The sequence below is a fragment of the Lithobates pipiens genome, unplaced genomic scaffold, assembly GCF_037356315.1.
Source record: "Lithobates pipiens isolate NorthernLeopardFrog02 unplaced genomic scaffold, aLitPip1_a1.2 Scaffold_23, whole genome shotgun sequence".
Lineage (NCBI taxonomy): Eukaryota > Metazoa > Chordata > Amphibia > Anura > Ranidae > Lithobates > Lithobates pipiens.
The window spans coordinates 116189043-116202068 of record NW_027507785.1 but is presented as its reverse complement, the minus strand read 5'-3'; the positions used below and the strand labels follow the sequence as shown (position 1 = coordinate 116202068).

The following is a 13026-nucleotide window of genomic DNA, read 5'->3' as shown; positions in this document are numbered from 1 at the left end:
CTGGACATAATCACTTCCGCGCAATAACAAACATTTAGATACTTGAGGGAGTATTTAGAAGAAAAAACAACAGCACAGTTATTCAGCCAGCAAAACTACAAGTACATTCATTCTGTGTGAATTAACTAACATTCGCTCATTCGTTTTGGGGATTTTTCGCACCATGTATAAAGCTGTGGCTATTCTGCGAATGGGGTGAAATAATGTACTTGGGCTATTTCCTCTTTTGTTCTTTTTGTTTTTAGACTATTTTCTGTTAGGATCAAATATTCTTCGGCTATTTTCTCTTCAGATAGAATGTTGTTAGGCTATTTTCTCTTATTGAATGTTTATGAATCAGTGCTCTTAGTGTATTTTCTTTTCTAATCAAATAGTGTTAGGCTATGTTTCCTTAGGATCAAAAAGGGAAATTTTCTCTTAGAAGAGAATGTTCTTAGAATATGTTGCAATTGGTACTGCATATGTTCAACTGATGAGTCCATAGAATAACAGGTATAAAGTTACACATATAATAACAGTAATTATTATATAATAATAACATAAATATTAATAAAATTATAATATAATAATAATAATAACAGTAATTATTATATAATTTGAATATAATCATAATAATAGTAATTATTATATAATAATATAATAAATAACAGGCATAAAGTTATCAAGTTAATTACATTCAATTTGACCACTTTGGAACAATGAATGTCATACCGTACTCGTGTTGTGAAAGACAACTTAAATATCCAAAAACAATATTTCGCACCTGTTAAAAAGAAACATCCACAAGCATATTGCTGATAAATTTACACACTATTTTTTTAGAAATAGATCCCTTGCTGTGAGTGCCTATGATAAATAATAAACAAAATACAAATTAAACAGTGGGCTGGTGCTGACCTGTCTAAACTCCTAAGCCCTTGTACACACGGTCGGATATTCCGACCACAAAATCGGTCGGATTTTTTCCGATGCATTTTGTCCGAAACTGGTGTTGCATACACACGGTCGGACAAAGTTGTCGGAAAATCAGTCAAATTATGACGGGACTACGTTCAGGCTAGTAGCCAATAGCTTTGGTCTCGTAATTTGATCCGAGCATGCGTGGCACTTTGTCCGATCGGAATTCTCTTCAAACAGATCATGTTGTCGGAAAAATTTTATATCCAGCTCTCAAACTTTGATGGTCGCACATTCCGACGGAAAAAGTCAGATGAAGCCCACACGCGGTCGGATTATCCGACAACACGGTCCGTTCTGACATTTTCCGTCGGAATATCCGACCGTGTGTACAAGGGCTAAGAGCTATTTTTTTTATTTATTTTTTTATTAAATGTATTCTTTTTTTTATTAAGTGTACTTCCCTGGTGCCCAACTTGCAATCCCAGGGCCACATGTGGCTCTTTGGCACTTTTTGTGCAGTCCTTGGGGCTCCTGCAGACACTAACCTATGTTTCCTTGTTGCCTTTTAGGCCTCTTTCACACGGGGGCGGATCAGTAATGATCCGCCCCGTGAAGATCCGCTCGCTCAGCGGGGATCGCTCCGTTGTCCCCGCTGAGCCGGCTGCGGACAGGGCGGACTCCGCACACTGTGCAGGGACCGCCCTGTCAGATCTCCGCTCTCCTCTATGGGGATCGGACGAGCACGGACCGTGTGTCCGTGTTCGTCCGATCCGCTCTGCAGACGGATAGAAAAATAGGATTTTCCTCCGTCTGCAGAATCGGACTGTTGCGGAGGCGGACGAAATCGGGTGTCTGCGGATGCTCACCTGCAGACACCCGCTATCCCATAGGGATGAATGTATGTCCGTATTTCATCCGCAAACGGATGGATGAAATACGGACATACCATCCGCATGTGTGAAAGGGGCCTTAAAAGTATTATTCTAACAGCCTTGTGTAATATGTCTCTAGTCTATGATTGCCTCCTGATGGATTTTCTGCAATAACTTCTAAAGCATGTTCACAGTCTCTCACCATCTCTTGTATTATGTCTGCAAACTTTTAACTTCTCTTCTGTGATATCTGCAATCTCTAACCATCTCTTGTATTATGCTCGCACTCTATTACTATTTCTTGTATTACGTCTGCAATCTCTGACCATCTTTTGTATTACAGCAGATCCGCAGTCTCTGATTCTCTCTTGTATCATGTCTACAAGCTCTAACCACCCCCTTTGTTTTATGTCCACAGTCTCTGACCATCTCTGGTATCATGCTCATAGTCTTTGACTATATCCAGTTGTGTGCCTACAGTTTCTGATAATAAATATTCACCAAATATTTTTTTTTTTGTTCCACAAATACTTATTCACTGAATTTTGTTTGCGGCCCTTTGGTGATGTTGGGGGCTGCACTTGAGGACCCACAAATCAAGAAAGTTGGCCATCACTGGTGTAGACAAACTAACTGCAATCTACTGCATTTATGATGGATTTGCAAAGAAAGAAATAAAACTGAATGTCTTATTAAATTTTTTTAGCACATTTTAGTTTTACTACATTTGTAAATGTTAAATCATATTTCTTTTTCTATAATGGTTTTCAATTAGACATTTTTTAATCTAAAAATGTTCTAGTATTTTATATGAAATTCTCGAAGTATAACTCAAGCTGTCTAAGGACAAATACACTATGAAACTGTTTATAAATGTCATACAAAATGATTAAGTGTTGTAATTGTTCTTAATATCTATCTGGCTGCAATTTTAAGGAAATCAAGCCCATATTTATTAGAATGTGAACAATTTACAAGGTAAGATTTTTTTTTTTTTTAACAACAGATTTATAGCTGATTAAATCTGCCACATAACTACCTATTTTTAATCTATGCTGATCAGTTAATTGGCAGATCTATTGTTACTGTCCTTGTCTTACTAAAAGAAGGGGATACTATGACCTTTTAAGAGTGGAGGGGCAGTGTATGCTTCGCATGCCATGCTTTAAGTAAGTACTGGTTATATGTTGTAATGAAGGGGTCAGCAGCATGTGTCCTCAGATCTAACTCTTAACTCATCTGTACCCTTTTGTCTTGCTGTCTGTATAAGCCACAGCTTTGGATGTTGGTTATTATGTTTCTCTCAAAGTCCTGGTGAGTTTTTTTTGTTTTTTTTTAATGTTTGTAATTCTAATTCTCTGCATGAAAGTCCCATGGTTTTGCCTAAGGGGTAGACACGATTTTTCTTTATTTCTGCTTAATGAAACTGCACGCTTATCCTTGCATGCATATATAAATGTATCTGTTGATTCAAGTAGATATTTATTCCAGGTTATGTATTCTTACTTTATGAATATACAGATCCTCAGGCAATTATGCGATTTTTTATATGGGGTTTAATTACTGGTTGTCCCAATAACTATTTTGACCTGAGGTCAGAAGCTCAAAGAACTTTTATTTAGCTTCTTTAATATTTCAAGGCCTGCATAGCATAATAATAATCTCCCGTCTTTCCTGTTGCATGTAAAATTATATGCATGTTAATGTGTGGCTTTAAATGTTTGTATGGCTTGTGTATTAGTATTCAAATAACCTCAAATATCAATCAGAGCAAACAAACCTCTAAAATCTAGTGCCCAAAAGTGATAATATTCACATGAAAAAATAAAAAAATAAAGTTGCTGCTTATCACTCAGAAGTGTTCTCACTCAACTCACTCCAATCAATATATAACTATAAATATAGTGCAGTGCAACTAACAATACATAAAACCAAATAATCAGTGAATAACATTGTAACAAAAATGTGACCTGAAGTGATAATTATTATTTAAAAACAGTGAGTTCATAACAAAAATAACCAATGATAACGATAATTAAACAGTTCATATTGCTTGTACTTCCATTGAAAGAATGCCAAAAATGCTACAATCTTCCACCTCGGTGTGAGATATTACAAACAGTGCTCATAAATAATCCTCCACCGGTCAATGAGTATACTTAGACCTCTGTTTTACCAGTTGGTTCAAGTAAGCAGTCTCCTAATGAGGATAAACCCAGCTGTGTATACCCACTCCGCTCTCAATCTCCGACACTTCCTCTTGGTAGTGTAGACTCTTGTGCAGCGGTATATATAAGTAAAAAGAAGGATATCTAGTGCTCTCGGTAAAAACGTTTATTGCCAAGTAAAAAAGATCTATTGCACTCACGTAAAAGGCACTCATCCGTGCCGGTGTATTAAACAGATAATAAATTCTGTTTAAGAAGAAGCAAACTGTTCCCACAGAGTTGGGAGCATGAAATTGTCCAAAATATCTTGGTATGCTAACGCCTTAAGAGCTCCCTTAACTGAAACTAAGAGGCCAAGCCCAACCCCTGAAAAACAACCCCACATCTTAATCCCCCCCCCCTCTCCACCAAAGGATTTGGACCAGTGCACAAAGCAAAATCCATAAAGACATGGATGAGCGAGTTTGGGGTGGAGTCCTAACCTCAAACTGATAGAACACCTTTGGGATGAATTAGAGCTTCTGGAAGAATGGTCAAACATTCCTATAGACACACTCCTAAACTTTGTGGACAGCCTTCCCAGAAGAATTGAAGCTGTTATAGCTGCAAAGGGTGGGCCAACTCAATATTGAACCCTATGGACTGAGACTGGGATGCCATTAAAGTTCATGTGCATGTAAAGGCAGGTGTCCCAATAATATTGTGTATATGCTTGAATCCGATATTCCAAACATTCCTATAAAAAAGTGGGCTATGTGAGCACTTATCAATTGCTTTCATGCAATTGTTCTTGAGGTTTTAATAAAAAAGAAAATGATCAGACAGGATGGAAAATGTTTAGATTCCCATGAGGTTGTAGCACAAGAATAGGAAAATCAAGAGGCCTAAGGTTTGTCCGGTGCCTACGTTTGGAGTGTGCCATGAAACTTATGCCCTGTACACACAGTCGGCCATTCCGACGACAAACTTGTCTTGCATACACACAGTCGCACAAAGTGGTCATAAAATCTGATCATTCAGAACGAGGTGACATACAGCACGCACGACGGGACTATAAAGAGGCCAGTAGCCAATAGCTTTTGTCTCGTAATTTATTCTGAGCATGGCACTTTGTGCGTCGGAATTGTCTACACACAATCGGAATTTAAACGATCAGAAAATTTTAGATCCAGATCTCAAACTTTGTGTGTCGGAAATTCCAATGAAAAAGTTTGATGGAGCCCACACACGATCGGAATTTCCGCCAACACAGTCCGACCATGTGTACAGGGCATTAGAGTGGCGAATAGACCATCAAAGATTTTTTTGAAAAGTATACTATTTTAGATTCTAAATTTGTCTACAGTTTGGATCAAACCCTTGCAAATGCAAACATGTGTGCTTCACATTGGAAGAAATAGCTGTCAAATATGATCAAAAACTACAATGAAATCTGTAGTATTTGATGCAAAACTGATATGTATGGCTGCCCCAATTGATTGAGTGCTTGGTGTGTTCTTAATGTCCCTGAACTGCTGGGTATGGTAAGACTGATGAGAATGATTAGATTCTAGCTGTATGCGAAGCAGACAATCAGTGAGTATGTACGAGGCTAGCAGACTTATCTAATAAGGCAGTCCACAGAGCAATGATAATGTGCATTTCACAGGCACATTTCACTTTCATCAGTTTGGGGTCGCCTGGAGAATGAAAAATGATGGTTAATTGTTTTCTATGGTTTTTACTTGTTTCTCCTTTGCTTATTAAGGAAGAACCCTTGCTTTATGGAATTGTAGATTGTTGTTGTAAGGCAAGGAGCTGCTGTAATCCCTAGATATAATAGATTATTGACATTTTAATCATCTGCTTTGCACTGGGAGAGAAGTTAATATGCAACCCAGACCCTTAAATGGTTGGAAGCCCTTACATATTCCCATACTGATCCATTAGCCTCAGGCAATACACGGAGAGGAAACAAATCCTCTTGCATAGATTTCCCCATTTATCTGCAGCCCAATATTCTCTATATCTGTTTAAAGTCCAGAATTTACACAGATTTTCTGAGTTTTCAGAGAAAGTGGCAGGGAATCTCATGGCACACAGTGCGCAGTTCAGAAAGGAAAGCCGAGTATAATCTGAGACCCGAGTGGAGAGAAGGGACATATTTCCCTCTACACAGTCTCATTAGGACATATGCACAGCTGAGGCTGTCAATCACAGGCTTTGTGCTGGAGATCCACACCCCAGTCCTCCTCAAGCCCTTGGAGTTGGCTCAAAAATGACTAATGCAGATAGTAGAGGAACCAGACTGATGACAGAAATCACACACAGTGCTTTAGATTGACGCAAATACACACTATTAAAAGATATACTTTTATATTTTCATGCCGGAGGTTTACAACCACCCTAAACCAGGGCCATCTTATCGAGCGGGCACCCCTGGGCACTGCCGAGGGCCCCAAGTGCTCATGGGGGCCCATCAAGGCCAGGCTCCAATTTAGGGGGATGCAGTGGTATGGTAACTGCACTGAACACAAGTTACATAGTGTCGTTATAGGTGTACAGTTGTTGTAGTGGGTGCCGTTGAGCCCCCCCCCCCCATCTGTACAGCGGGCCAATTTTCCCCTGCTCTGTTTGCCAGGGAACTTGGCAGCAGTGATGTGACAGGGGAGAGGAGAGCTGTGGGTGTATTTCCTCCGCTCGCCCCTCACCTTTCTCCTGTCAGCCAAATGGGAGAAGAGAGAGCGGCTCTAATATGGTCCTCTGTGACACCACCCACCGTCCTCCCTGCTCTCCCCATTGGCCATAGCAGAGGGCCAATCAAAAGACACTGGGATAGCATCATGGGAAATGTAGTCCCAGAAGATTAGCAGCAGAGGAATTGAGTGCTACAGAAGAAGAGAAAAAGAGAAGACTATGCTGAGGGAAGCCAGAGCCAGGTTGTACCCACACTACCAGAGAAAGAGCCACTCTGTATCTGCACTACCAAAGAGAGAGCCACACTGTACCCGCACCACCAGAGAGAGAGAGAGCGCCACGCTGTACCCGCATCACCAGGGAGAGAACAATGCTGTACCCGCACCACCAGAGAGAGAGCCCCGCTGTACCCACACCACCAGAGAGAGAGCCATGCTGTATCCGCACCACCAAAGAAGGAGCCACCCTGTACCTGCACCACCAGAGGAGCCACGGTGTACCCACAGCACCAGAGAAGGAGCCACGCTGTACCCATATCATCAGAGAAGGAGCCATGCTGTACCTGCACTACCAGAGAGAAAGCCATACTGTACCCGCACCACCAAAGAGAGAGCCAGGTTGTACCCACACCACCAGAGAGAGAGTCACGCTGTACCCGCATCACCAGAGGAGCCTCGCTGTACCCACAGCACCAGAGAGGAAGCCATGCTGTACCCGCACCACCAGAGAGAGAGCCAGGCTGTACCCACCCCACCATAGAGAGAGCCACGCTATACCCACACCACCAGAGAGAGAGCCACGCTGTACCCGCACCAACAAAGGGGGAGAAAGGCGGAGCCACTGCCAAGGTACAGACATGCTACATACTACTTCTGACCAGAGATGGACTGGCAACCCAGAGTGAGCGAACGCCCAGCTGGAGGGATCACTGCTGCGGTTTCACTGGGTCTGGTAAGAGGGCCTGATGGCCATTATCCATTACTGTTCCTAGAGACTGAGCCATTAGGAAGTGCCTAACCTGCTATCCTCTAGGCCTTATTGACCTCTGGCCCAAAAATAGGGAGGTGGGGGTGACACCAGTTTTACCACACCAGGTGACACCAACCCTAGTGACACCACTGCTTTAGTCTTAGTAGCAGGGCTGACTGAGCGAGTACCAGCAGCCAGGAGAAAGAGTCATGTGCTGTCAGCAGTTACCTTCTCTGCAGGTGAAGAAAAGTTCTGCTTTCCTGTGAGCCCCTGTACACACACATGTCATTGCTCTACTAACTAACCGCATCCTCTGCCCTACTTACTGTCACCATCCACAGCCCTACTAACTGTCACCCTCCACAGCCTTACTGTCACCATCAACAGCCTTACTAACTTATACCACCCACAGACCTACAAACTGACACCATCCACTGCCCTATTGACACCATTCACTGCACTCTTGACCCCTATAATCTGTCCCACAAACTGCTGACTCTTATACTCTGCCCTACGTACTACTGGCCTCTTTACACTGCCCTACCTTTACTGACCTCTACACACCACCCTACCTATTACTATAGTCAGTGTTTTCTGGCCCTCCAGATGGAGTAATCCTTAGGGCAGGGATATGCAATTATAGCATTATTATTTTTATTTTATTTTTGTCAATCTGAGACTGTTAACCCCTGCTTCACCTTGCACCTTAATATAATTTATTGTTTACCGATTGGTCTGCTGGAAGTTCCAGTTCCACAGCCACACCCACATGCTCTCCATTGTGTATATATAGCTGTCCTCCTTAAAAATTGGGATGCGTTTGGTGAGGGTAGTACAGGCTTCTGGGAGCTCCAGTGCATTATTTTGCCCAGGGGCCCATGCTGCTATTAAGATGACCCTGCCTTAGACCCTAAAATTGTGTCTGCATCTACCTCTTTCACTATATGCTGCTGACTGGAAACATGGCTTACATAGGCCAAACAAAACTAGAGGAACAATTCTGTTGTATCCAAGTTTTTTTTTTCTTGTTCAGGTATGACTTGAGAAGAAACACGATAAACCTATTTTTCCACATGTGCCAACCTTACTTATTGCTGATTTCTGGCAATTCCAATCAGCTTTTAATCACAAAAACAATCAAAATTATCACTTAAACCGACCAATAACGGGTTTGATTGTTTAATGGTTTTAATAGAAACTGTTGGTGATGGGTTGTCTTGATTCATATACTCAGAAGATGGTTGAAAGTGATTAAGAATAGAATTAAGTTAAAATGTGATATATTCATGGCATATTATGCAGAAGACTGACCATATAACAGCAGCATATACATATCAATGCAGTCTTCAAATGATTTTGCCTTCCATATCAACCTTTTGATATCCAATCAGACATGTTTTGCCCTTAACAGTTGATGGCAATCAGTAGGCTTATTATTAATAGAGAAGGTTTAAAGAGGAAGCACACCCTGATGGGGTTTACTTCCTTTTTTGTTCCCTGCAAAGTAAAAGTATAATTTGCTAGTATGCATCTTAAACCTTACCTTACCTGCATGTTTAGAAGATATTTACAGTGCCTACAGGTAAGCCTTAGATTTATAACCTCTTTAAGGCATCCTTTCTTTACAGACAATTTGCTCACTTATATGGACAATTTGCTGCAGTCAAATGTTCTTTTGAGTATAATAGAGAAGGGTTTTGTTGCTTGCTTATATATCTGTTGGGGAGAGTTATCTTTGTTTCCTGTCCTGGAAACATGTCAGCAAAAGATAGGAAACACCCTTAAAGGTCAACTGTTGAGACAACTGAGACATGAAGTGAGGACTAATCTTCCCAATGGGAACAAAACAATAAAAAGTTTCAAGCAATTCCATACTACAATCAGACTAAAATGTTTGCCTGTACTTCTGCCTACCGCTGTAAACTCTGTGAGTGCATACTGACAAATAATGATCCTTAGGTGTTCACACTGATAATTTCATAATGTTTTAGTGCCTATACTAACCAATCTCCTTGGCCAATGCCAAACCCTGGGGATAAGAAATTGGTGCCAGCTTCTTTTCTTTAAGCTTCTCAATGGTTTCCTTATCATCACGCAAGTCCAACTTGGTGCCCACAAGAATTATAGGGGTGCTGGGACAATGGTGCCTCACCTCTGGGAACCACTAAAAGAAAAAATATGGATACAAAATATAAGTCATTTTTCAGAAAAAAAAGCCTCACATAAATATTTTTGTTTCTAGTAATTATATTGAATGATTTGTTTATTTCCTTCTAGAGTGGAGACATTTTCTTGCTTTTATGTTGCTGCCATGTGTAGCACATAAAACACGGTATACTGATTGATACATCTCTAGCGTGTATTTTATTATTACGTCCCAGAAAAAAAAAAAATAATTGCACAAAGTAGCTCTTGGAATTGATATTCTCAGGTTGGTAAAGAATAAATAGAAAGTAATTATTGACAATGACAGGCATATGATTACACACATCCATTTGCGTAGGTAGTAATTTTTCTTTAATCCCAGGGCAAATTGGCAGGCTATGTAAAGGTTATCTAACTTTATGCTTACCTTACCAGTGCTTCTTCATCACTTCTCCACGGCTGACTTTGAAATCAACTGTGTCAGTGACCCAGAGGAGCAGTGACGTCACTCATGTGACAAGCTCAGGCCTAGCGATTGGCTACTAGACCAGTGTGATGTCAGATAGGAGCAGATTACATGCTTCCCCATACCCAAAAGTGCTATTATTCTATTGGCTGCAGATGAGAAAGGAATAGTGAAGGATCTTAGGCAAGGTAAGTATAGGGGATGGGGAAATTCCTTTGCAGAAACACTGTCACTTTGTAGTTGATTGCAACTATTCTAAAGACAGAAAGTTCTCTAAAATTAAATCAGTAATCAACCCAAAAGCAAACATTTATGATATTGCAGTTTACCAGTTCTTTTTTACGCTTTCTTTCTTCTTTTCATCTGGTGATCCAGCCATCAAGTCTGTTGTTTTTCAGGAGCACAAGCTCTACAGCATAATGTATCAGTTAACATGGATGAGGCAATTAATTTAAAGCGGTTGTAAAACCCGCTTGGTCATTCTTACCTCATATCTCCTAAGCATGCACCATTTAGGAGATATCACTGGCTGCATGCTGGGTGAATATCACTGGCGCATGTGCTCTGTAGGTCCGGTATACATTGGCGGAACTTCAGAGCTTCGGGAAAAGTTTGCACTTTCCAGTGAACTGCCTGCTTTACACATTCTGCGGTCTAATTTTTGCCATGCCACTTCACACCATTGCTGCAGCAGCTACTTAATTCAAGACTTTTTTTTATTAATTTCTGGATGTCCAGTCTTACCTTTGCTCGAACATTTTCATAGGATGCCGGGCTCACCAAGGAAAAGCAAATCAGGAAAACATCCTGAAAAGGAAAAGAGGACTTTCTGTAACTCTGCAATAATCATTTTGTCCAAAGTGTAGATGAAAGACATCTGCAGAGGCCAAACATCTTAAAACAGGTTATGGAAATCAGAACCTTTCATGTGGGTCCTCTGAAGGTGCTCATACACTTAGGGGGGCTCTATATATGTATATAGTGATGGCCGAACGGTTCGCCCGGCGGTCGTTTCGCGGCGAATTTCCGACTTTCGCCGTCCGCGGGTTCGAACGCCTTTTTCCGTCGTTCGCCCCGGCGGACTTACGTGTTTAATGTATACAAGAACTTTAACCTTTCGTGACACGTTTATCATGTGTTACAGGACAACCAATTGAGACATGACAGCTCATGGACACTTGGACATTCCCCCTAACCTATAAATACACCCGATCCGGTGGCCATTTTACATTCTTTCTTCTGTCACTGTAGGGAAAGGATCCTGTGTGGAGTAGGGACAGAGAAAACGCTAGCTATTTGGTACACAAAAGTTCTTTTCAGGACTGGTATAGGTGTTAGGTCAGCAGCCTGAGTTTCTTTTGTCAGTTTAGATAAAGGGACAGAGCGCTGTATGCTGCTATTTTAGGGACAGCTCAGCCAGATTAGTCTTTCTTCATCATCATCATCATCATCATCATTAGCTGTTACTATCAGGTCCACAAAAGAGCTGTTCCAGCTAATCGTTCCAGCCTACTCTTTTTTGCCAATTTGTATAGGGACAGGCAGGAAGCAGTGTGTCAGGCAGTGAGGATAATTTTAAAGACTTGCTGTTACTATTAGTTCCACAAAGGTTCTTTTCAGGACTGGTATCAGTGGTACGGTAATAGGCTTGTACACGTATAATATTCTTTCTTCCAAATATAGAAAGAATATTATACTTGACTGCTGCCCTTCTGCTGCAGTCTGCTAATCATTCACAACTCACTTGTTCCACAAAGCTCTTTATCAGGACTGGTAACTTGGTCTGTCTAGGGTGCTACGGTACATAGGCTTGGGTGCGGTACAGTCTGCTGTTCTGTAAGGACCGCTATCGGTCCACAATACATAGGGTTGCCGTGCACTACTGCTGACCGCTGCCCTATACTGCAGCAGTCCTTCATTGGTATAGGGACTGACGTACAGTCTGCTAATCACTAACACACAACCTGCTTGGTCCACAAAAGTTCTTATAAGGACTGGTAACTTGGTATAGGGTGCTACGGTACATAGGCTTGAGTGCGGTACAGTCTGCTGTTCTGTAAGGACCGCTATCGGTCCACAATACATAGGGTTGCCGTGCACTACTGCTGACCGCTGCCCTATACTGCAGCAGTCCTTCATTGGTATAGGGACTGACGTACAGTCTGCTAATCACTAACACACAACCTGCTTGTTCCACAAAAGTTCTTATAAGGACTGGTAACTTGGTATAGGGTGCTACGGTACATAGGCTTGAGTGCGGTACAGTCTGCTGTTCTGTAAGGACCGCTATCGGTCCACAATAGATAGGGTTGACGTGCACCACTGCTGACCGCTGCCCTATACTGCAGCAGTCCTTCAGCGGTATAGGGACTGACGTACAGTCTGCTAAACACTAATACACAACCTGCTTGGTCCACAAAAGTTCTTATAAGGACTGGTAACTTGGTATAGGGTGCTACGGTACATAGGCTTGAGTGCGGTACAGTCTGCTGTTCTGTAAGGACCGCTATCGGTCCACAATAGATAGGGTTGACGTGCACCACTGCTGACCGCTGCCCTATACTGCAGCAGTCCTTCAGCGGTATAGGGACTGACGTACAGTCTGCTAAACACTAATACACAACCTGCTTGGTCCACAAAAGTTCTTATAAGGACTGGTAACTTGGTATAGGGTGCTACGGTACATAGGCTTGAGTGCGGTACAGTCTGCTGTTCTGTAAGGACCGCTATCGGTCCACAATAGATAGGGTTGACGTGCACCACTGCTGACCGCTGCCCTATACTGCAGCAGTCCTTCAGCGGTATAGGGACTGACGTACAGTCTGCTAAA

General features: G+C 41.8%; 1 protein-coding gene across 1 annotated transcript in view; it reads right to left on the bottom strand.

Moving 5' to 3' along the window:
* The window catches only part of RAC2 (Rac family small GTPase 2), a 125905-nt gene that overhangs the window by 28976 nt on the left and 83903 nt on the right, over nt 1–13026 (bottom strand). The window contains exons 4-5 of the mRNA XM_077452245.1: nt 10941–11003; nt 9590–9749 (exon numbers count right to left, since the gene is read on the bottom strand). Coding sequence (XP_077308371.1) covers nt 9590–9749; nt 10941–11003 — 223 coding nt within the window. The remainder of the gene's footprint in view (nt 1–9589; nt 9750–10940; nt 11004–13026) is intronic.